Source organism: Leopardus geoffroyi, chromosome X (genome assembly GCF_018350155.1).
Source record: "Leopardus geoffroyi isolate Oge1 chromosome X, O.geoffroyi_Oge1_pat1.0, whole genome shotgun sequence".
Classification (NCBI taxonomy): domain Eukaryota; kingdom Metazoa; phylum Chordata; class Mammalia; order Carnivora; family Felidae; genus Leopardus; species Leopardus geoffroyi.
The window spans coordinates 43557456-43583075 of record NC_059343.1 but is presented as its reverse complement, the minus strand read 5'-3'; the positions used below and the strand labels follow the sequence as shown (position 1 = coordinate 43583075).

The window sequence follows — 25620 nt, the reverse complement described above, 5'->3', positions numbered from 1 at the left end:
TAGAGATTACAAGACCACTCGTTTTTAAAAAGAAAAATTATATCCCCTTTCTCTCATGCTTTAGTGGTTTCCCACAGAACATAAAATCCAAACTCCTTACTCTGGTCTACAAGGTCCTGCCTATACCATTAACCTCATCTCATACCACTCTTTCTTGTTCACTACGTGATAGCCATATATGTCTTTCAAAAATTTCCATATAATAAAATCCCTCTCCTCAGAGTCTTTGCACATGATGTTCCCACTGCCTAGAACATTCTTCCCTCCATTCTTTAAATTGTTTTTTTCTGATGCTTCAAGTCTCAAATGCCCCCTCTTCAGAGAGGCCTCCCCTGACCATGTTATCTAAAGTAGGATTCTCCTCCCACTCCTTTATACTATCCCAGCCCCTTACATTTATTTTAGACTAAGTACTGCTATTTGTAATTTTTTAACCTATCTTCTCACTCAAGAATGCAAGGTCCTTATTTAAAGACTATTACACTAAGTGAAATAAGTCTTACAGAGAAAGACAAATACCATATGATTTCACTTATATGTGGAATCTAAAAACCATAAATGAACAAATAAAAAAACAAACAGATTCATAAGTAGAATCAACTGATAGTTGTGGGGGGTTGAGGGGAATGGGAAAATAAATGAAGGGATTAAGAAGTAAAAGCTTCCAGTTATAAAATAAATAAGTCATGAGGATGAAAAGTACAGCATTGGGAATATAGTCAATAATATTTTAATAACTTTGTATGGTGGCAGATGGTAACTACACTTATTGTGATAAGCACTTTGTGATATATATAACTGCCAAATAACTATGTCATGCACCTGAAACTAATATATGTCAACTGTACTTTAATTGCAATTTTAAAAATTCCAAAAAATCAAAAATTAAAATGTATAATAAACAAAACAAAATGAATGCAAGGCCCATAACTATAAGGATCATATCCACTGCGCTCTATCTCCAGTCATTAGCATTGATAAGAGTTCATATCTATCAATTGCTTACTATAAGATTGATCCTGTTCTGAGACTCACAATAATACAATGAGATGTTAATATCCCCATTTTGCAGAAGAGAAACTTGGAGTACAGAGAAGTTTAGTAACTTTCCCAAGATCACACAGCTAGTAAGTTACTGGACTGGGGTTTAAATTCAAGCAATATGATTCCAGAGGCAAACACATAATCATTACCCTATACCTGCCTCCTTGACAAATGATTTAAAAATATTTGTTAACTAAGCAAATTAGTATCTTCTTTTAAGGGTAATCATTGTGAACAAGTGCCTCGCTGGGATGCACTAAGGAAGAAATACAGTATTAGCCCAAGTCACTGTAAGTCTTATTTTCTTTAATTTTTATTATTGAAGTATAGGTGGCATACAACGTGATATTAACTTCAGGCGTACAATATAGTGATTCAACAATTGCATACATCACACAATGATCACCATAATAACAGTAGTTACCATCTGTCAATACACAACACGGTTATATTATTGACTATATTCCCTGTACTGTACTTTTGATTTCCCTGACTTTTTTATTTTAAAACTGGAATTTTGTACTTCTTAATCCCTTTTGACTATTTCACCCAGCCCATCCCTCCAGCAACCACCAATTTGTTCTCTTTATGAGTCTATTTCTGTTTTTTCATTTGTTCATTTGTATTGTTTTTAAGATTCCACATATAAATGAAATGATATGGTATTTGTCTTTGACTTATTTCACTTAGCATTGTACCCTCTAGGTCCATTCATGTTGTCATAAATGGCAAGACCTCATTCTTTTTTATGGCTAACTAATATTCTGTTTTGTGTGTGCGTGTGTATACAAGATCTTCTTTATTTATCTACAGATGGACACTTAGGTTGCTTCCATATCTTGACTATTGTAAATAATGCTGCAATAAACATAGGGGTATAAATCAGTGTATTCATATACTTTGGGTAAATACTCAAATTATTTGGAATATGTGGAATTATTGGATAATATGATATTTTTATTTTTAAGTTTTTGATGAACCTCAGTGGCTGTACCAATTTACATTCCCACAAATGGCACATGAGGGTTCCCCTTTCTCCACATTCTTACCAACACTTGTCATTTTTTTGACACTAGCCATTCTGACTGGTTGTGAAGTGAGATCTCAGTGTGGCTTTGATTTTCTTTTCCCTGATGATCAGTGATGTTGAGCATATCTTGTCTGATTTCTATAGCTAAGACTTCAAGTACTATGTTAAATAAAAAATTGTAAGTCCTTCTTTAGTTAAGAGAGGAAAATTTCCATCCACTAATAGCAATATAAAAATTACAAAAGAAGCCATTTCATTTTTCCTATTTCTTCCCAGCTTTTCACAAAAACAAAAACAAAAAGTTATTGACCAAAATTATGACATTTCCAAACTTTTTAAATTTGTTTTTCTCTCACCCTTCACACCTCCAGTTGACTTAACCTTTCCTTTATATTGCACTCAGAGAGAACACAGACAAAAGAGGAGATAGCCCTTTGAGTCTACCATTTTCCAATATTTTCCTACTCTTAGGCATATAACATTCTCATAAACTCTCCTTTCTCCTCCCCCTGTATTATTACATCCCTGTATTAAAACTTGATAGAAAAGATCTGTTATTGCCTACTTTACTTTTACATGAAAATACATTCCAAATGGATCCAAGATTTAATTGTGAAAATGAAACCATGGAAATACTAGATAAAATATAAAAGGATATTTTTATAATCTTGTTTTCTAAACAGGACAAAAATTTAAAGATAGCAAAAGACTCCAAAAATTTTAATAGGTAAAAACTGAAAATTTATTTGGCAAAACAAACAAAAAACAAAAACAAGCTTAAAAACCTAAAAACAAACTAGCAAAAAAACATCGGCAATACAAATGATAAAAGAATAATTTCCAAAATATACAAACAGAATTTCATGATCAACAAGAAAAAGATGAGCCATGCAGCAAAAAAGCTGTCAAGAAAATGAACAATTAGGAAGAAATACAAATTATCAACATAAAAATATGCTTAATTTTACTAAAAATAAATACAAATTAAAACAGCAATGCATTGTTTTTGTTTAGGACATTGGCAAAGGTTTAGTAGCTTAACAATAACTTCTGTTGATAAAGGGATGGGTAAACAGACACTTTAATTCACTGTCAGCAGGAGTAAAAATTGCTATAAACTTTGGGAGAGTTATTTGAAAATACCAATCAAATTTTAAACATTTGAATCCTTTTACCCAGAGATTGTACTTCTAGTACGCTTGCCTACAAAAATACTTATTCCAAGTAATAAGGCTCAAATTTTTCCCAAATTTGAGAGAGACATAAACCTACATATTCAAGAAGCTAAGCAAACTCCAAATAGGATAAACCCAGGGAAATTCAAACAAAGACACATCATAATCAAACTCCTGAAAACTAAAAGACAAAAGAACCTTGAAATCAGCAAGAGAGAAATGACACCTTTCTAATTGGGCAAAATGTTTTTGAATGACATTGGATTTCTCAACAGAAACCATGGTGGCCAGAAAGATGTGACACAATATTTTCCAAGTACTAAAAGAAAAAAATATGTAAACTCAGAATTATTTTTTTTTAATGTTTATTTATTTTTGAGAGAGAGAGAGAGAGAGACAGAGCACGAGCGGGGCAAGGGCAGAGAGAGAGAGGAAGACACAGAATCCAAAGCAGGCCTCAGGCTCCAGGATCCAGGCTCCGAGCTCCGAGCACAGAGCCCAATGCAGGGCTCAAACTCACAAACCGCAAGATCATGACCTGAGCTGAAGTTGGACACACAACTGACTGAACCACCTAGGTGCCCCAACTCAGAATTCTATATCCAAGGAAAATATCTTTCAGGAGTGAGGGGGAAATCAAGTCATTCTCAAATGCTCACCTTAAAAGAACAGAAAATTCACAAAGTAGAAAAAATAGTAATAAAAGGAATCTTGTAACATTAAGGAGAAAGAATAGTGAAAAGAGCAAAAATATAGGTGGACATAATGTACTCTCCTGATGCTCTCTGTTCTCAATGTATGTGAAGGAAATGTTTAAAAAAACAATATAGAGGATGGTAAAAGAATGCACAGTTTCTACACCTCCTTCAAATTGGTAAAATGTCAACTGTGATAATTTTACATATATAATGTAATACCTCAAACATGCACTAAAAACACTATAGATACATCAAAACTGAATTCAAAAGAATGTTCAAGTAACTGACTGGGTGGCAGGTAAAAGTAAATACATAAATGAGAAAGAGAAGCAATAATCAGAAAACAAAAAATAAATTGATGGATTTAAACCCAAACAGATCAATTATTACATTAAATGTAAATTGTTTAAGTAGAGGAATTAAAAAACAGAGATTCACAGTGGATTAAAAAAAACATGATCCTATTCAGGTCCTAGGGCCATTTTTTAATTGAATTATTTGGGTTTTTTTTTATATTGAGTTATTTGAGTTCTTTATACATTTTGGAAATTAACTCCTTATCAATCATATCATTTGCAAATATCTTCTCCCATTCAGCACATTGCCTTTTCATTTTGTTGATCGTTTCACTGCACAGAACTTTTTATTTTGGTGTGGTTCCATTTGTTTATTTTTGCTTTAGTTGCCCTTACCTAAGGAACAGATCCAAAAAAATATTGCTCACACTGATGTCCAAGAGTTCACTGCCTATTTCTTCTAGGAGTTTTATGTCTTTAAGTCTTTAATCCATTTTAAGTTTATTTTTGTATATGGTGTAAGAAAGTGCTCCTGTTTCATTCTTTTGCATGTATGTAGCTGTTCAGTTTTCCCAAGACCATCTATTGAAGAGACTGTCTTTTCTTCCCCACTGTATATTCTTGCCTCCTTTGTCATAGATTAATTGACCACATAAGTATGGGTTTATTTTTTAATTCTCTACTTTGTTCCATTGATCTATTTTTGTGTCAGTACCATATTGTATTGATGACTATAGCTTTGTAGTATAGTTTAAAATCAGGGAGCATGATACCTCCAGCTTTATTCTTTCTCAAGACTGCTTTGGCAATTTGGGGTCTTTTGTGGTTCCAAACAAATGGTCAACAGACACACGAAAAGATGCTCAACATCACTAATCATTAGGGAAATGCAAATCAAAACCACAATGAGATAACACCTCACACATGTCAGAATGGCTAGTATCAAAAAGACAAGAAATAACAAGTGTTGGCAAGGAAGTGGAGAAAAGGGAACCCTCATATGCCATCAATCACTGTGGAAAATAGTATGGAAGTTCCTCAAAAAATTAAAAAGGGGGGTCACCTGGGTGCCTCAGTCAGTTGAGCATCTGACTCTTGATTTTGGCCTCACATCATGATCTCATGGTTATAATATCAAGCCCCATGTGGGGCTCCATGCTGAGTGTGGAGCCTGCTTGAGATTCTCTCTCTCTCTCTCTCTCTCTCTCTCTCTCTCTCTCTCTCTCTCCCCCTTGCTCACTCTCTCTCAAAAAAAAATTAAACATAGGAATACCATACGACCCATAAGTCCACTTCTGGTTATTTATCCAAAGAAAACAAAAACACTAATTCGAAAAGATATATACACCACTATGTTCATTCACTGCAGCATTATTTACAATAGCCAAGATATGGGAGCAACCAAAGTGTCCATCAACAAATGAATGGATAAAGAAAATGTGGTATATATATTTTTACAGTGTGAATACAGTGAAATATTACTCAGCCATAAAAAAGAATAAAATCTTGCCATTCATGACAAGAATGGATCTAAAGGGTATTATGCTAAGTGAAATAAGTCAGAGAAAGACAAATATCACATGATTTCACATATACATGGAATCTCAAAAATAAAACAAATCAACAAACAAAGCAAAACAGAAGCAGATTCATAGATACAGAAAACAATCTGGTAGTTTCCAGAGGTGGGGAGAGGGATGGTTGAAATAGAGGAAAAAAATTAAAAGGTACAAACTTTCAGTTATAAAATAAGACATGGAGATGCAATGTACAGCATAGGGAATATAATTAACAATATTGTAACAACTTTGTACATTGACAGATGGTAGCTAGATTTATCATGGTGATCACCTTGAAATCTATATAAACGTTAAAGCACTATGTTTTACACCTGAAACCAATATAATATGTTAACTACATTTCAATTAAAAAACTGATCCAATGATACACTGTCAACAAGAAATGCACTTCAAATATAATGATATAAGTAGGTTGATAATTTAAAAATGGAAAAAGATATACATAAATTTTTAAAAAGAAAAAGGCAAGAGTAGCTATATTAATATCAGATAAAATAAACTGCAGAACAAAGTAAATCAGTAGGGACAGAGTGGAATATTACATAATGATAAAAGGATCAATCCACAAAGAAGATACAGCAACCCTAAATGTGTGTGCACCAACCAACAGAACTACAAAATACATGAAGCAAAATCTGATAGAATTGAAAGAAGTAGACAAATCCACATTTATAGTGGGAGACTTCAACACCTCATCTCAATAATTGATAAAGAACTATATTAAAAAATCAGCAGGGATATAGAGGTACTTAACAACACCATCAACAAACATATCCAGTCAACATTTATAGAGCACCTCTCATCCAATATCAGCAGAATACACATTCCTTTCAAGCTCTCATGGAACATAAGCCAAATGACCATCCCTTCAATCATAAAACAAACCTCAGCAACTATAAAAGAATTGAAATCACAACTGTGTTCTCTAACCACAATGGAATCAATAACAAAAATAACAGGAAAATTCCTAAACACTTGGAAACTAAGCAATACACCACACCAATCAAAGAGGAAGTCTTAAGGCAAATCAATAAATACACTGAATTTAATGCAAACGAAAATTCAATGTATCAAGATTTGTGGGATACAGCTAAAGCAGTGCTGAAAGGGAAATTTATAGCACTAACTGCTTATATTAGAGGAAAAATCTAAAAGTCAATAATTTAAGCTCCACCTCAAGACTAAAAAAAGAAGAGCAAAATAAAACCAAAGCAAGTATAAAGTATGAAATAATAAAGATAAAAGCAGAAATTGGTGAGATTTAAAACAGAAAAACCAATAGTGAAAATCAATGAAACAAAAAGTGGGTTCTTTGAAAATATCAATAAAATTAACAAATTTCTAGTAAGACTGACCAGAAAAAATACACAAATTAGCAATATCAGAAATAAAACAGAGGATATCACTACAGACCCTACTGACATCCAAAGGATACTAAGAGTATACTATGAGCTCTATACACATTAATTTGACAAATTAATTGAATCACAAACTACCACAATGCACACAATATGAAATACATCATTTGAATAGCTCCATAGCTTTAAAAAAATTTAATTTATGATTTTAAAATTCTCAAAAAAAGAAGTCTCTAGGCCCAGATTATTTCACTGGGGAATGAAACTAAATGTTTAAAGAAAAGTTCACACTAATTCTACACCATCTCTTCCAGAAAATAGAAGAAGAGGGAACACTTCCCAACTCATATGAAAACACTTCTACCTTGATACCAAAACCATAAAAAGAAAGTACAGAAAAAGAAAGCCACATACTAATCTTCCCTCATAAAAGAGATGCAAAATCTTTGGTAAGATATTAGCAAACAGAATTTAGCAATATATAAAAAGTATTATTTACCATGACCAAGTGGGGTTTGTTCCAAGGATGCAAGGCTGGTTCAAAAAATCAATCCATGTAATCTACCATATTAACAGGCTAAGGAATCCACAAAAAAAATAAGAAAGCTATTAGAGCTAATAAATGAGCTCAACGCTGTAACATACAAAATCAATATACAAAACTCAATTGTATTTCTATACACTTGCAAGGAACAAGCTGAAAATAAAATTAAGAAAACAATTCCACTTATAATGGCATCAAAAGGAATAAAATACTTAAAAATAAATTTAACAAAAGAAGTACAAGACTTGTACACTGAAAACCACAAAACATAATTAAGAAAAACTAAAGACTTAACTATATGTAAATACATCCCATATTCATCGATTGAAATACTTAAAATTGTTAAGATGGCATGCCCCTCAAATTGATCTACAGAATCAACGAAATCCCGATCAACATCTGTGTAGAAAAGAGTTAACATAGCTGACCAGAGAGTGTTATCATCCAAAAATCCTGCTGGCAAGGTTGGCCCTTGGCTAGGATCTGGAAACTTGGATTTGGGAAGGGTTCCCACCGCCCTAATGGATAAAAGTCACTGTACTTTAACTGTGCAAACAATATGGCTTACGGTGATCACCAGATTTCCTCCTGGGACTTTAGAGTTCCAGTAGGTACTAGCTAGAGGGTGCCTGCACCACCAACCTCCAGAAAAAATCCTTGGCACTGAGTGTCGAAAGAGAGTCACTCGTAAACATTTCACACATACTGTCACAATTCCATACTGGGGAAATTTATGCTAAGTGAAAGAAGTCAGTCACAAAAGACCCACCTACTACACGATTCCATTTATATGCAATGTCCAAAACAGGCAAATCTATACAGAAAGTAAATTAGTGATTGCCTAAGCCTGGGTAAATATAGATTTAGGGGAGGAGCACCTGGGTGGCTCAGTTGGTTAAGCCTCTGACCTTGGCTAAGGGCATGATCTCCCTGTTTGTGAGTTCAAGCCCTGCATCGGGCATTGTGCTGACAGCTCAGAGCCTGGAGCCTGCTTTGAATTCTGTGGTTCTCTGTCCCTCCTCTGCTCACTTCCCTCTGTCTCTGTCCCTCCTCTGCTCATGCTCTGTCGATCTCAAAAATAAGTAAACATTAAAGAAAAAAATTTTAAAGCATAGGGTTAGGGGAGATGGGGTATGACTTTTTTTTTGGTGATGAAAAAGTTCTCAAATTGATTATGGTGATGGTTCCACAACTCTGAATATACTAAGAATCATTGAGTTGTACACTTTAAATAGGTGAATTATGTGGTATGTGAGTTAGATTTCAATAAAACTGTTTTAAAAATAACTAGCTAATAAAATATATTGATTCTTTCAAAAAAAATTCTGTTTAAGAGTAGCAAGGAAAGACTCAGTAGAACCAGTTAGGAACTTACTGCAACAAGCCAGGCAATTTGGACAAAGGTGGCTCAACATTCTTGGCCATGGCAATTCTTGAACAACTGTTACCACTAATTTTCGTTATTTTTTTAACTGATATATAATTGGTAGATAACACATTAGCTTCAGGTGTACATACTGATTTTTCAGTTATGTAAATATCCTTAAGCATATCCTTAAGCATATACGAATCTAGTGCTATCCCTTGCAGGGTAAATGAAAATCAGTAAAACACAGTCATTCTCCTCAAGCATTACCCCGTCTGGAAAGATAAATCTCATGATGAAATACAATAGTCCCTGATTTCCTGGAACCTATAAACAACTTTTTTGAAGGAGATGCATCAATAAATATACACAAAAAGTGAGGTTTTTAGGATGGAGAGTGATTCTATGAGGGCAGGATCACCAATTTCACCTTTAATTTGAGGAATGCCTTGGCAAAACGGGTTTCTCTAAGGGATGATCTCACACTGTGTGGAAACATGTTTTCCAAGTTGCTGCGACCTCCTAGTGGCCACATGAACTCATTACCCCCATTTTACCCTCTTGATTTGAGAGTAACAGGCATGGTCTCAGCCTGACACCCCCACGGGGCAAGTACAAAACAAAGCGGAAGGAAGACTAGGCCAGTCTTCACTCCATTTTAACATTCTTCAAATCAAGGAGAACCTTAAGAGAGTCTGGTGGTGGGGGACGGGAGGGGGTGCCCACCAATGCCTCGAGGGAATCCGAAAAGCTTTATGCTTCCAGATCCCCTTCCTCTCCTCCAAGGGTCTTTGTTTAAAACGTTCATTCACTGACAAAGATACTATGGGGGGGAGGGGGGGCTAGTAAAAACGTTGTTGCCAGTTAATGCTATATTTAAGTACTTTCCATCAGACATTGGAGACAAGTTTGTCGGTTTGACAAGAAAAAAAAATCCTATTCACAACCTAGCTCCCTCACCTAAATCTCCAGCTCGGACACAAAATATGTTTATATATTTACACATATAAGGCAAAAGACCCGTTTAATGCCTAGAAAAACAAGTTTTACTTTTAACAAGCCATAGACGGGCTGGAACAAACGCTATGTATTGAAAAGGGACTTCCCAAGTAGTAGGAAACGGAAACAAAACAAAACACGGATGGGGGCAAAAGGGACTAACCGCCTCAGAATAACTTCCTCAGAGCAATCGCCTCAGAGCAACCTCCTCCAGAAAAAGTCGCCTCAGAAAATGGATCGCGGAGACAGGCGGTCCGACCTCACCATTCTCACCAGCGGGGGGGGGGGGAGGGTAACAGATCAGCACTTTGTTCAGACTTGAAACCACCAGATGGGGCCAAAAGATCAGAGGACGTACCCCCTTATACTTTTCTTTTCCTCAAGAAATCTCTCTTGGGCGTTTTCAGGCCCTTCGAAGAAAGAAAAGGCGTACCACTCTGGGCGCGCACACACATACGCCCACCCAACCGTTAAATGATGTAATGGGTAGTGCCTCACCTAGCCTTACACCCAGCCAAATGGCTTCCCCCATTGATCCAGCCCCCCATTGAGATGAAATCGGGATTAAAATAGTACCCGTTTCTTAAGGCTGTGTGACAATTAAATGAGATGATGCATGTAAAACACAGTACCGGGCAAATTTTCAGGCCCCACTCCAGACCTGCAGAATTAAAACCTCTGGAACAGAGCCCAACTAGCTTCACAAGTCCTACAGGTGATTCTGAGCCGCACTAAAGTCTGAGAGTTACTTCTCTAAGAAGTATACTGCCCACTGAAATATTATTACAGATTCCCAGGACTCCGTGGCTTCTGAATTGTTTGCTACCTGAAATTCTCAACGTTTATTTATTTTTGGGACAGAGAGAGACAGAGCATGAACGGGGTAGGGGCAGAGAGAGAGGGAGACACAGAATCGGAAACAGGCTCCAGGCTCTGAGCCATGAGCCCAGAGCCTGATGCGGGGCTCGAACTCACAGAGCGCGAGATCGTGACCTGGCTGAAGTCGGACGCTTAACCGACTGCGCCACCCAGGCGCCCCTGCTACCTGAAATTCTAACACCATCATTTGTTCCCCGAGCCCAGCCGTGGGCTGTATTGCAGCGAATACAATGAGAGATGGGAAAAACTGGCTGCCTGACCAGCTTTTGAAGCAGGTGATCCAGGAATAGAAAAAGTTAATTAACTCTACAAGGCCAGATCTAGTAAATGTCAGATGAATTATACAGACAAGAAGCAAATGTTCTAGGAAATCAGAGGAGGGAAATTTCCTAATTATAAGAGGGAGGAGCCTGACCAGAAATGGCAACTGTCAAGCCAAGCCCACCTTTCACAAATAGCTATTAAGTCATTATCTTACAACAAGGCCACAGAACAGACCTTAGCTGCCTAATTAAGCCTCTGCCTAAAAGGAAACCCCAACATATCTAAGAATCTTCTTTTCTTTAACAGCTTCCCTCTGGAATAAAAAAAGAGAGAGAGAGAGAATATTTATAGCATTTTAAAGTCCTTTATTTTCTCCCTCCACTACTTCAATCACTCATAGGAAAGGCCAGGTATACCCAGTACAGATATAACATAAATACTTGACAGAAGTAATTATGCAGCACCGGTGCTGAGATGTTCAGAATAGCTATCTAATATTTCACTTTAGCATGGTTGTGAGAAGCTGCTGTAAATGACAGTGTGTATTCTCATGTCTGAAAAATAATTCAAGAGAACAGGAGTTACATTTATATTGCTCCACAATAAAGAATGTCTGTAAATCACTGGTATCACTGCACATTTTCCAAATGGTCACAGTGCCATCTCATAAACTAAATTAGGTAGCCTAATCTGAGACTGGAAGATACTTAGTGAGGCTAACAGGCAGACAGTGATTTCATGAAGGCTAATAGTTCAGCTCATTTAAATTTCATTTTGCCATTATTCAGAACAGTGACAAACACAGGTCCCATTTTTACTATCTTAATAGCTCTTTCAAAACAAATGTAGACTGAAAGCATATTTAAAGTGTTGATTTCTACAATTATTCACAAGTTTGTGTGGAAGAGATGTTTGGTTAGAATAAACAAAGTTAGAAAATGGATGATGATGGTTAAAAAAAAAAAAAGACAATCAAAGCTTCTATGTTTAACTTCTCTATGTTCGGCTCCTAAAGGCTGATCTAAGTGCATGCCTTGTACCTTACAAATATTCACACACTGACACACCATATTCCTTCTTCTGACTCTTTGAACATCCCTTCTACCCCACCCATCTGTTGCCATCTCTAGTCAGTATACACTGGTCTGAGAATCTCAGGAGCTTAAGAGAAAGAAGAGGCAGAGGACATACCATAACCTATGACTGAGCCTCCTTACATTTTTGTTGTTGGTTTCCCATCCAAATGCTGCTCTTGTTTGCTCCTGGGTAGCCTCCAGGATGACAGGATTGGGGCGCTGTGGGACAGGGCTCTAATAATCCATAATAGTTCTCTTTTTGTCATTCAGGAGATTTAGTAAGACATTTTCCAGGCCCAGATCACAGGTGTTCCCTTCTGGGCTGAGAGACACAGAGGTTTTTGGGGCGAGGGTTTTTTTTGTTTTTTTAATCTTAGGGATATACATTCTTGTGCTTGGAGAATAAATACACAGTTTTATTCTTTGCTTCTTATTCCACAGACGTGAGCCAGACACAGGAGCTCCAACTTTTTCTTTAATAATCAAAAGTCTTGACAAAAAAAAATGATACAGGGAAAACAAGTCTTGTACTGTGGATTTAATTCATCACCACTGATTTACAAAGACTCCCTCCTTGACCAAAATGTATTTTTAATAAAAATTGTATATATTTAAAGTATACAACATGATGACTTGATATAGTCAGGCCCCTACGAAATTTCTTCTCAACTAGGCCTCAACCATAGCTGATAAGAACTGCAACTTTGGGTACAAACAGTATCATCCATTCCATACATTAAGAGACTTGAACAAACACTAACATAGTTTCTATCAGCTCAAGGCCATATCCCTAGGATGATGACCCCAGCATCCTTAAAAGACCTGCCTACGGAAGTTCAACACTGCCAGAAGAATTTACTGTTTGTTTCAGCCAAAACCTGATTATAGGCCCCTGACCTCTCTTTTCTTAGAGCATTTCTTTAGAAAACCTATCATTGTAAATCCTTTCTCTGTTACTTTGAGATATATCTTCTACAACCCAGAAATATTTTTCTCAAGGACCTAGGAGCCATCCCTTTGAAAGGTAATTATCAAGAAAGATAGGACCCCTGTCTCCTAATCTCTGTGAAAGGATAGGAGCCTAACTTCGATAAGAACCAGTTAGCAAACACAGTTGCCCTAATCACATTGATCACCCCCCCACACACACACACACACGCTTCCCTCAGCATTTTTTCCTTTAGCACACCCCAACATTTAAAAAGCCTTCTGCCTCTTGTTTCAGTGGAGTTGAGCTCTGTTCATTGGAAGATTCTATTCCTTACTGCAGTAGTCTGAATAAAATCTGTCTTGCCACTTTTAACAAATGTCCAGTTCTGTTTCTTTTTGATGTCATAAACTAACAAGATTGAAATTGTACATCAGGGTTAGGCAAGACATGCAGTCTTGGGGGTAACAAGAAGAAATTGAAGTAGAATCAAGAATACAAAACTCTATTATTTAGGGGATCATCTCGACTTATAATTAGTTCAGATGCATTTATTCACATGTATGAGGTTAAAGTGGAAACATATGGAGGAAGGAGAGGAAAAAAGATGAGACTTGGGCACAGTGTGAGCCATTTGGTTATGGACTAATGTTGTGAAACTGAGGCTAACCTAAAGGCACCTCGAAGTCTAATGGATAATCCTTTAAAGAATATGGTAGCCAGAAATCCAGCACGGGCCATATAATGAAAAAGAGTAAGTGAGGCTCAGGTCCTTTCATAACTTAAAAAGTCTGTGCAAGGCTGACCCTGTCCTAAGTAGACTAGCCTTTTTTTCTTAGAAAATTATGTCTCATGATGAAGGTTAGAGTTTGCTAGACATGCATACTCCTAAGAATAAAGCTTTGTGCTGTCACTGTTCTCCATAGAAACAGTGATGTCATTAAGTAGGAGTTCTGGGGCCAGCTGGTAGGGAAGGCTTTAGGAGAGTATGGAGGGTTGAGGAAAGAAGCAACATCCTGTGTCAGACTAGAAGGGTCATCACAGCATCCAAATTAACAAGAAAAAAATCATCCCAAGGTCCTGTGAAACAGCCTACTCTGATACTACCAAGGTAGGGGCATTTTCTAACTTCTCCTTGTTTTAATATAATTTATTGTCAAATTGGCTAACATACAGTGTATACAGTGTGCTCTTGGCTTTTGGGGTAGATTCTTGTGGTTCATCGCTTACATACAACACCTAGCACTCATCCCAACAAGTGCCATCCTCAATGCCCATAACCCATTTTTCCCTCTGACTTCTTTTTGACTAGCTAAGGGGGTGTCTTCGTGGTGAGGTGAAATCACAAAAGCTATTAAGGCAGCCTCCAACTTTCTATTTTCATACTTTTATTCAGGATATCCGGAAAGGACTTCAACATTTTTTGTTTCTACATAAATCCAAAGATCTCTTGCTACATAACTCTGAATCTCTAGTGGGAAACCCAAAGAGAAATAAGCTAAGATGTGAAAATTAATAGTTTTTTATTCATTAAGGCTGGTGGCAATTCTCTATGTGAAAAATACAGACCCCCACCAAACGGGTAACTAATATGATTAGATTGTTCTGGAAACAAGAAGAGGAAAGAGAATGGAAGTCTCAAGGGATTGTGAGCTGGACAAAATGTGAAATAAATATGTGTACATTCCTAGAGAGAACAGAAAAGGGTTGTTGTACAGCAGACAGCCTGATGTGCTTTTGATGTGAAGGGCTACTGAGTTTGCCATATTGCCACACCTTTGCTGAGGTTGCTAGTCTCAGGCATTGTGACCCAACCAATTATGTTGTCACACCCCCGGGTCAAAGGCAGCAGGGAAAAGCCTGGCCCATCAGTCTCATCCAACAGCTGACTGGGGTGGCAGCCAGCCGCAAGTGCCCAAGAACTTGGCACTGCCCGCTTCCATCTAAAGGGGCACATCTCCCTTCTGGGTGGCACAATTTCAGCGAAAAGCCTAAAATAACTTCATTATCAAGGTAATGAGTTCACAAATTTTATTTTTTTTACAATTCTTTTGGATTTGGACTAAGGCTATATCCAAATTATATGAGGGACCTCTATGACTTTCCTTCTTTTTTCCTATGCTAGTGATCTCTAGTTTTTTAAAAAAGAAACTCCCTCTTATGAGTGGGTATGGGAAGCCCTTTCCTAAAACTTTTTCAGGGGTGTGTAGACATTCTTGAAGTGAGAGCCCGAAAAGATCTGGGGGCGGGCAGTTGGGAATGGCAAAGGGTAGAAATGCAGTATCGTGTGAAAAGATAACCATCAGAGGATAGCTGTTATAAAAATGTTGAGAGAGGGAGAAGGAAGGAAGGAGGAAAGAGGAGGGCAAGGGAGGGAGGGAAGAAGGAGAGAGGAGGGCAGGGGAGAGAGGGGAGGGAGGGAAGAGAGGGGATGGCAGGGGAGGGAGGGAAGGAGAGAGGAGAGGAGGGAAGGAGAGAGGAAGGGAGGGGAGGGAAGGACAAAGGAGGGGAGGGAAGGAGAGAGGAGGGGAGGGAAGGAGAGAGGAGGGGAGGGAAGGGAGGGGAAGGAAGGAGGAGAGAGGAGGGCAGGGGGGAGGGAGGGAAGGATGGAGAGAGAGAGGAAGAGAAGTAGGGAAGGAGGGAGAGAAAGGAAGAAGGGAGGGGGGAAGAAGAGTAAAGAGAGGGAGGGGAGGGAGGTAGAGGTTAAAAGGGTCTAAGTTTTTAAGGGAGTTGGGGAAAAGGAATTCAACTGCCCTCTAATAACTTGGCAAAAAGGCTTCTCCTGTTACATTTTAAAAAGAAATCAAATTCAAGCTCCAGAAACCAAAACAATTCTACTGAGCTCTTAACATGTCTTCCTGAACATAGATCTGAGGTCTTACATAGCAAAAATCCATCAGTGGCCTCTGCCATTTCCTTTTTACTTTTAGTTCCAGGCCAGGGTGGGAGGTGGTGGGGGGTGGGGGGTTGGAAGAAGTTGGCAGAGATTCTTTTTTCTTTCAAAAATAAAATTAAACTTGGTCTATGGGATCAGGGTCTGGTCTTCCCTCAGACATCTGTCTTTTGGTTATATTTACAGCTATTAGGCAGTTTTCTCAGCATTCATAAACTTGTTTTATGTTGGAATCTTCTATTTTGTTTTGATTAAAAGGGCTATTTATTTACTCTACTGGTGTTGACCCTAGTCTTTTCCAATGGCCCTATGTAATAAGTATTACAGCTATTTACCTAATTTCATTTTCTTTGATGTAATGAGAAAGACTCTGGTTGAACTGGAGTTAGCTAAAATTCAGTTAAAGAGGATGAGATGAGCTTTATTCTTTGAGGTAACCTAGAGTGGGTAAACAGAAGTGGAGACACATGAGATCTAGTAGAGTTGGGTAGAAGTAAATCATTAAATTTAATTCCTACAGTCCCTAGACCTCCTTTAAATTTGCTTCTCAGCCTGCCATTTTTCCTGACTTGTTTCTCACAAATTAATATGATACTCCCATGATTCCAAATACTTGATGTGGGAAGTCTAAATTAAAGGAGACTATGGACTATGCTAAATGGTCCTGATTATCAAGTTCAAACATTTCATAGTTCCTTCCCCCATTGTTCACCCTTCCAGTTCCTAGTCTAAACCTAATTGAAACATACAGATGGGTTTCAGAAAGCCCTTCAGAGATTCTTACCCAAACTCAGCCAGTTTCTAAAAGCATATATAGTTATATAGTTATATAGCTTAGATAGTTATATAGTTATATATGGCTTTTAGAAACTGGCTGAGTATATATATATATATATATATATATATATAGTTATAGTTATAGTTATAGTTATATAGCTATATAGTTATATAGTTATATATTAAGATTTCTTTCCTTTCTCTTTATAGATGTCTGATGATATTGACTGGTTACGTAGCTGCAGGGGCGTGTGCAAGGTTGATCTCTACAGCCCAAAAGGACAGCAAGATCAGGACCGGAAAGTCGTAAGTATAAAATTACCCCTACCAAGGAGTGGAAAGGATCAGTGTAGGAATATAGATATATTGGAGCCCAGGATAGACTAATGGAGAGTGATACTGTGATGTCTCCAAGCAACCAAGCTCAATGACACAAGGACAAAGGGAGAGTCAGGACCAGGAGTGATGTAAAGGACCTGGGGCAGGAAGGTTAGGGGGGAGTCTGAGGGGGAGGGAGAAGTGGTGGTTGCCTAGTTACCAGCCCTTATTACCTAACACTTCTGAAGTCACAATGTCATCTAGCTACCAGTCAGTTACACTAAAGTGGGACTCCCTCAGGAGGGCAAAATACTTCATGCTCTGTTTCCCAAACTTCAAGTGATTTGCATAGTACTTCACATTTTTTTTATCTTGTTCCAGCACCACTCATACTATTATTTACTTAATACATATTTCTGCTATGTTTTTAAAAATGAATTTAAAATTCAAATACATTTAAAAATTACCATCACCCTAAGCATTATTGTCTGTAATACCACAGCTTTGATGTTTTAGTATGTATTTTCCAAATAAACAACAGCAAGTACACCTATTACATACAAATATCTATTTACGTACCACCTAAAATATTCTATATCATCAGTAGTAAAAATACCACATTTGGGGAACACTATAGCAGAAAGTGCTGTAAACTGGGAATCAATTAGAATCAACTTCTAATGAAAGTTCCACCTTTGAGTTTGTGTCGGTTGGGCAAGCCACCTCTCTTCTCAGTTTTCTTAATAAATGTGGATATTATATTTTGGGCTTCTGTCTGACAGGTAGGTATTCTCATTTATGAACTACAGGAATGCTTAGATTCTGTCTGCCTAATAATAATCATGTTAACATCTATTGAGTACTTACTGTGTACCAGCACTCTGCTAAAAGCTTTACATTCAGTATCTTAATTAGTCCTCACAAGAATCCTATAAGGTAAGTGCTATTGTCATCTCTCAGAAAGAAATTAGTCTTTAGAGTTTTTCTAAATTCACCCTCCTAATTTGATACAGATATGCTTTGTCGATGTGTCTACCTTGAATGTGGAAGGTAAAGATTCTAAGGTGGGTATTCTCTGCTCCCCTCCCTTGGAATGGGTGGGAAACTGCTGAGTGGGTTTTATCAGCCACGGCATGAGAAAAGCGAAAGGCTGTAGCAGAGTGTGGAAAGGTGGAGGAGATTCAAATGGAAGGTCATTGTTCTTGTGAGCCCAGGATCCCTGGTTCAGAATTTACTGTCACTCTAGATACCAAATCTCATTTTAGAAGACACTTAAGTTGTTGGTAGGGCTGAAAGAATTAACACATGGAAAATAGCATGTCAGAGAAGCGAAATTAAAAAAAAAAAAACCTGTCCAAAAGTTTGATGATTAACAGAATATGATTCCTGAGACTGACAGCTTTGTGAATACCTTCTGTGGGGCTTGGGAAAGAGGAGTAGTAATTTGTGGAGGGAACTTTATCATTCTTCAAAGACTAGAGAGCACTACAGTCCTACCTCTCCTTCAGAAAGAAAAGCATAATAGGAGACATAACATTCATACTTTGAAGTGGTAGCCTAGGAGGGCAGCCTAGAGAAGTCTCAAAAACCAACTGTTCATAAAAATCTTATCCCTTAATTCCATAGGATACTGCTGGTTCCAGTTCAGAAGGTGACTTAAACCTGGGGAATCTAGAAGAAAAAGAGATTATTGTCATCAAGGATACTGAGAAGCAAGACCAGTCTAAGGTATACTTAGTCTCTGAGCTCACCCTTTCTAATTCTTAGACCTGAATGCTGAGTCTGAGGACTCTGGTTCACAGATAGTAAGAGAATTATTGTCAAACATGCCCATAAATTTGAATACTATGACATTCTAGAGAACACAGTCCTAAGTTCAGAGTAACGGTAAGTTCAATGCTCAGGTATCTAACAATGGCACTAATCACAAAGGCTCATAATGCCCTTTCCTGATTTCAGGTACGTACTCCAAACATAACTTTGCTATTCTTATCCTAATTAGGATGTGGGCTTATAAGCAAGATCCTTTGCATTATTGTTTGCTGGCTTGTAATAGACTTGTGTGCCCCACATTGCCCAAAGACCAAGAAGGAAGAATGAGGATATGGAGCAGAGAGAATCCACAACAGCCAAGAACTGTAGTTGCCTGGTTCCTACCCTATTGTCCAAGAGATTACCTAGGCTATTGGATAGCATAAAGTTAGAAACAATTAGAATTGTATGCCCCTATCACATATAGAATCCTTTTGTTTTTGTGTAAGGATTATATCTGTTGGGCCTCTGGTTTGGGGTATGCATTAGAGTACATGACAAGTCATCCCCACAGTCCTACAAGCTCAGAGTGGCTGGTATTGGCACAGGATATTTGGCTTTAGTGCAAAACAGTCAAATATTTCTTGTTCTATGTTCCTAGGCTCATGTTATAATGAGAAACATCATTTCTGGCCCCAGGCACCTTTTGAATGATGAGTGTAACCCCTAAGGAAGGAAAAGCCAGTTGCAAAATATTCTCTAAATAGTTTTGAGTTCAGTTGGGGGTGGCCAACTCAATTTTGGAGCCTCAAGAAAGGGATAAATTATACCTGGTGTTTATTTTTAAAAGAGCAGCCCATATTTCCTACACACAAGGCAGATACCCTTGATTGTATCAAGCCCATTTGCAAAAAGTTGAACTTATCATGACCTCACGTTTCCAGGAATTCCATGAAAAGACAGATGAAGCAATCAAAGGGCAAAGAGGACCATGGCACTTAGCACTGAGTAGAAAAAGTATATAATACATATACACATACCCAGACATGGGCATACACAGTCACAAGCATATAAATCTACACAAAGTGACATATACATTGATACATACATCTATATACATTAACAAAAATGAATTTATACAAGAAATGACATACTCATGCCTGGCTACCTGTGACATTGACAAACACACATAAGCACTAATCTAACAAATTTATGTATTTGACCTATTCATAAACAGTGACTTACACACATACACAAAAATATACAGTCATACAGAGTCAGATACCTTGACACGCCCACATGTGACACACATAAACATCCACATATATATATATCCATGCACACTATGCATAAACATATACTCACACACATTAACACCCATAACCCTTGATCAAAACTTTGGTGACCATACAGACTCAGGTATAAGCATACACACCTATAAATATACTTCATGTTGATACACACCCATACAAACTTAAACAAAATGATACATAGTCACTAACTCTCTTTGAATGCATTGATACACACATCCATACAAATGCAATAACATCCCCACTCATGTATTCACACACAAACGCAAATGCAAGGGTGTGTGTACTAATACACACTCTCACGCACTGACCTAGCATATAAATAGAGCATAAGTGATACCCAATTTATTGACAGACTACATAGTCATTATTCAATCACCTATTTCCACACAGTCATATTTTAATATACACATCTATTAATATAGTATGCATTAATTATACATGGATATATTAATGAGTGTGTATGTTACTATGTGAATGTATGCAGCAATATACACAAATGCATTTATGGCTGCATGATACATGCTACTGGATTTATATCATAAATATATGCATATCATTCAAATTGGCACTTGCTTATTTACATATTCTCAGATACACTGACATACACTCTCACGTTTACATTCCCACACATGTACAACATATACACAGTAACATGCACATGTGGCAGTGGGTATTGATGTCAACATATTACACATCCTTATACCTACTCAAACATGTACACTGACATACACATATATACACACATATACACACGCACATCTTCACACACAATACAGTCTGACACATTCTCACATCTATTGAGATGTTCACACTTATGAATTGCTATATTAATATGCATATGCACACAATGGATACATGGATACATTTTTAACACATATTGAGATAAGCACACATACACAGATGAAATTGGCAAATATATTGCTAACACTCAGGTGTAGTTAAGTGTACCAATGTATATACTCTGATCTTTTGTGGCTGCCACTTGTGTTTGAACATGTATTAATGGTTATAATTGTATGTTAAGTTCCCATGCAAATTCTGAAGGCCAAATCCCTAATCTGTGTGGTTTAGAAGATATATCTTCTAAATAAAATGAGTGAAAGAAGTACCCTACCCAAACTCTTATGGATAGGTGTTCTTCCTTTTTTAGATGGAGGGATCTGTGTGTCTTTTCAAACAAGCTCCCTCTGATCCCATAAGTGTCCTCAATTGGCTTCTGAATGACCTCCAGAAGTATGCCTTGGGCTTCCAGCATGCACTGAGCCCCTCAGTCTCTAGCTGTAAACACAAAGTAGGAGACACAGAAGACAAACATCACAAATTACCCTCTGAGAACTGCTACAGCGTCTATGCCGACCAACTAAACATAGATTATTTGGCCAACGGACCTCAACGGCTATGTCTAGAAACTACAGCAGCCAAAAACACCAACAATAACCAGAGTCCTTCCACTCCTCCAGCCAAATCTCCTAGCAATCAGAGGGCAGTTATTTCCCCTGATGGCGAATGTTCTATGGATGACCTTTCCTTCTATGTCAACCGACTATCTTCTCTGGTAATCCAGATGGCTCGTAAGGAAATCAAGGAGAAGTTGGAAGGTGGAAGCAAGTGCCTTCATCATTCTATCTATTCATCCCCTGGGGAAAAGGGGAAAAACAGCCCTCAAAGTGCTGTGAGGAAGATCGCTTCTGAAATGGCCCATGATGCTGTGGAACTGACTTCTGAAGAAACGCGGGGCACTGGGGAGGAGTGCAGGGAAGGTGGCCGGAAAACCTTTCTGTATAGTGAATTGTCCAACAAGAACAAGGGTGGTGACAAACAGATGTGTCAAAGAGACAGCAAAGAATTTGCAGATTCTATCAGCAAAGGGCTCATGGTTTATGCAAATCAGGTGGCATCTGACATGATAGTCTCTGTTATGAAGACCTTGAAAATACATAGCTCTGGGAAGCAAGTTCCAGCCTGTGTGGTCCTGAAGAGGGTGTTGTTAAAACACACCAAGGAAATTGTGTCTGATTTGATTGATTCCTGCCTGAAGAACCTGCATAATATCACTGGGGTCCTGATGACTGACTCAGACTTTGTCTTAGCGGTCAAGAGGAATCTGTTCAACCACGGAAAACAAAATGCTGCAGATATCATGGAAGCCATGCTGAAGCGTCTGGTCAGTGCTCTTCTTGGGGAGAAGAAGGAGACTAAATCACAGAGCCTGTCGTATGCATCCTTGAAAGCTGGGTCCCATGATACCAAATGCAAAAACCAAAGTCTTGAATTCTCAGCTATGAAAGCTGAGATGAAGGGGAAGGACAAAGGCAAGATGAAACCAGAGCAGTGCAAGTCATTGACCAGTGCCGAGAAAGTCGGTGAACACATCCTCAAGGAGGGCCTGACCATGTGGAACCAAAAGCAAGGAAACCAAGGCAAGATGCCTGGCAAAGCATGTGCCAATATGGAGGAAAAGAGAGAAAAGATCAGCCCTTCCACAGATTCGCTGGCAAAGGACTTGATTGTGTCTGCCCTTATGTTGATCCAGTACCATCTGACCCAGCAGGCCAAAGGCAAAGATGCATTAGAAGACGACTGTCCTAGTTCCACCATGGGCTATATTACTCAGAATGCCCAATATGAAAAGTGTGCAAGTGGCCAAAGTGCCAAGGCACTTTCAATGAAACGTCTAGAATCTCATGAAGCTCCTGGACCATCCACCTCTCTAAAGGAAAATCAACAGCTGGACTCCCAGAAGCTCGATATGTCAAACATTGTTCTAACGCTGATCCAGAAACTGCTTAGTGAGAGCCCCTTCGACTGTGATGACCCATGTGAAGGTGAGAACAAGCATTCTGAGCCCAGAACAAGCAAAGCCGTTCCCATGTCCAAGAGACCTGACAGACGGGAAGAAAAGTACCAGGACAATCAAGAACTTGACTCTACCACTGGCATGAAGCAAGTGAACCACCAATTTATAGATCAACTGGTAGAATCTGTGATGAAGTTGTGCCTTATCATGGCTAAGTATAGTAATAACAGGGCAGCCCTTGCTGAGTTGGAAGAACAAGCAGCCTTGGCAAACAACCCCAATTACCAGGTTGGTGGCTCCAGACATAGTCATGATGGTGCGATGCCACAGACCCATCAACACTCAACTGGGCCTGAAGTCATAGTTAATAATCAGTGCTCAACCAGTAACTTGCAGAAACAGCTCCAGGCTGTCCTGCAGTGGATCGCAGCCTCCCAATTTAACGTGCCCATGTTGTACTTCATGGGAGATGATGATGGACAACTGGAGAAGGTAAGGAATGCAACAGACACAAGAAGAAAAGAGGGTTGGGATTGGCAGGGGCAGGGAGGCAGCATTGTACTTAGAACCCAAGAGCAGCCCAATTTTTTTCCAAGCCTGTTCTTTACTGTGCATTTCATGAATTACTTTCATTTTGTAAAAAGACAGAAGTGGTGAATCATTAAGTGGGGCTCTGGATATCTCAAGGCCTGTGCACTTCTACCAAGAGGAGGAGAGTAAAATTAGTTCATTTTATCAGTGATCCTTTCAACAAACTATTTGGTAACACATCAGGGAACAATTTTTGAGTCATGTTTTGAGTTTGAAGGCCCTCAAAGGATTAGAGACAGAAAAGAAAAAGGGAGCTACGGAGCTCCTTCCCAAACTCATGGGTCCTGCATTTGTCCCAAGAGTACTTGCCTCCTTAAATTTTTTGCCCTAGGCACCTCACTTACTTCATCCTAGTCTTGGTCTTGCCTTCCAGTCTCACAGAAGCCAGCATTCATACACATACCGTTTCTCTCTCATCTCTCTCTCTCTCTCTCTCTCTCTCTCACACACACACACACACACACACACACACATCTCACAGCTGTGTTTCCTACATTAGATGGGCTCAAGAGAAATAAAACACTGAACCAAAATTATTTTCAGTCCAAGACCAGGAGATTGTCTCTACTTCCAATCACATACTTTTTCAGGGAAGCTGGGGAATGGCAACCCCTAACACTGACCTAGCAATCATCACAGACTAATTGAAGGATCTAGCACCTATCAGAAGTATTTGGTGAACACAATTGATTCCAGAGTTTGTTTTCTGAAGCTCAAAAAGAAAGTCCTGTGGCATTTTGATCTATGTCATTAGAGGAGGGCTGAGGTAAAAGGAAAGCCATGTCAGAAGCCTCCAGTCCTGCATCTGTGTCAGACTTTAATCCTAGAATCATGGCTCACTTTATCCATCTAGGTCCCTTCTCCAAAAGCATCACGTGACTCAAGCTACCTCTGCTCTCTCCACAGCTTCCCGAAGTTTCAGCTAAGGCAGCAGAGAAGGGGTACAGTGTAGGAGATCTTCTTCACGAGGTCATGAAGTTTGCCAAGGAACGACAACTGGATGAAGCCGTGGGAAACATGGCTAAGAAACAACTGCTAGACTGGTTGCTCACTAACCTGTGAGCTAACAACTCCTTTGACTCCTCTCCTTTACTCCCCTAGCAGCATTCCATCCCAGCCTGAACATCCCCACCATCAGGCCAGTGAACTGCACACCACATGATTGTATTTCCTAATACATCTGAGCAGTTGGACTGTGCAAATACAGGGTGTCCAAAAGCTGGGCAATAACATGAATTAAAAAAAAATAAAAAAAAAAAAGTGTAATTGTTTTCTTGATCAGATAGACCTGATGCAAGGTAGGAGAATGGGTTTAATTCCAAGAACCTGGTGATACAGTGTTGGACATGTGTCCAGATCTCACCCTGGCTTCTTTTCTGAGCACCCAAGACACAGGGCTATAACATATGTCCCAAGTCCAAGTAATCTGGTTTGTCCAAATCTCAGTATACAATCTCTTTAGAGTTTCCTCACCTGTGGTCTCCCTATTTCTCTCAGAATTTCATACCTAACTTGATAATTCCTCTTCTAATCCCAAGGATGCAACCTTCTTGGGTTTTGTTAAGATTTTGAAGATGGGCTATCTTACATGAAATCTAACTGAAAAAAGAAAGTATATTACCCATGGACATTGCTCCCCCTTGCCTCACACACATCCTCACTGTTTACTGTACATGGATAGATACTATCCAGAACTACAATGGGATCTGATCCTCCCCTACATGTGAATAAAGCTTTCTTAGAAGTCATTTACTTCAATTGATGAGATTTCCTGGTCTTCCATCAGTCTGAGAGAAAATCTTTCTGAGAATAAAGCTACAGGATGGTAAATTCATAGCCACCCTATGTGAATCCCAACGTCTCTTTTGAGACCAGCGCTAAATCCTCAGATTGGTTGCATGCTTCTCAGAGGTCAGTCATAATGCTAGAATTCATTACAAGT

At 38.5% G+C, this 25620-nt stretch overlaps 1 protein-coding gene across 2 annotated transcripts; it reads left to right on the top strand.

Annotated features, from left to right (window-relative positions):
- The first annotated feature begins 14214 nt into the window (after positions 1 to 14214).
- On the top strand, positions 14215 to 24929 carry AKAP4 (A-kinase anchoring protein 4). Of its 2 annotated transcripts, none has more exons than XM_045471802.1 (6): positions 14215 to 14348; positions 17118 to 17213; positions 18239 to 18289; positions 18852 to 18953; positions 21441 to 23579; positions 24585 to 24929. In XM_045471802.1, exons 2-6 carry the CDS (start codon positions 17118 to 17120, stop codon positions 24738 to 24740), a joined length of 2544 nt encoding a protein of 847 aa, XP_045327758.1. In that variant the 5' UTR covers positions 14215 to 14348; the 3' UTR covers positions 24741 to 24929. The 2 variants fall into 2 exon arrangements, with proteins under 2 accessions (XP_045327758.1, XP_045327757.1); XM_045471801.1 differs by lacking the exon at positions 14215 to 14348 and adding an exon at positions 15117 to 15250.
- The last annotated feature ends 691 nt before the right edge of the window (positions 24930 to 25620 follow it).

Bases quoted from the DNA above. Each gene is read 5' to 3' on its own strand.
- AKAP4 (XM_045471802.1), top strand. From the start codon at position 17,118: ATGTCTGATGATATTGACTGGTTACGTAGCTGCAGGGGCGTGTGCAAG. The intron at 18,290-18,851 runs GTGGGTATTCTC...TTAATTCCATAG, and splicing joins TGGAAGGTAAAGATTCTAAG to GATACTGCTGGTTCCAGTTC. The intron at 18,954-21,440 runs GTATACTTAGTC...TTCCTTTTTTAG, and splicing joins AGAAGCAAGACCAGTCTAAG to ATGGAGGGATCTGTGTGTCT.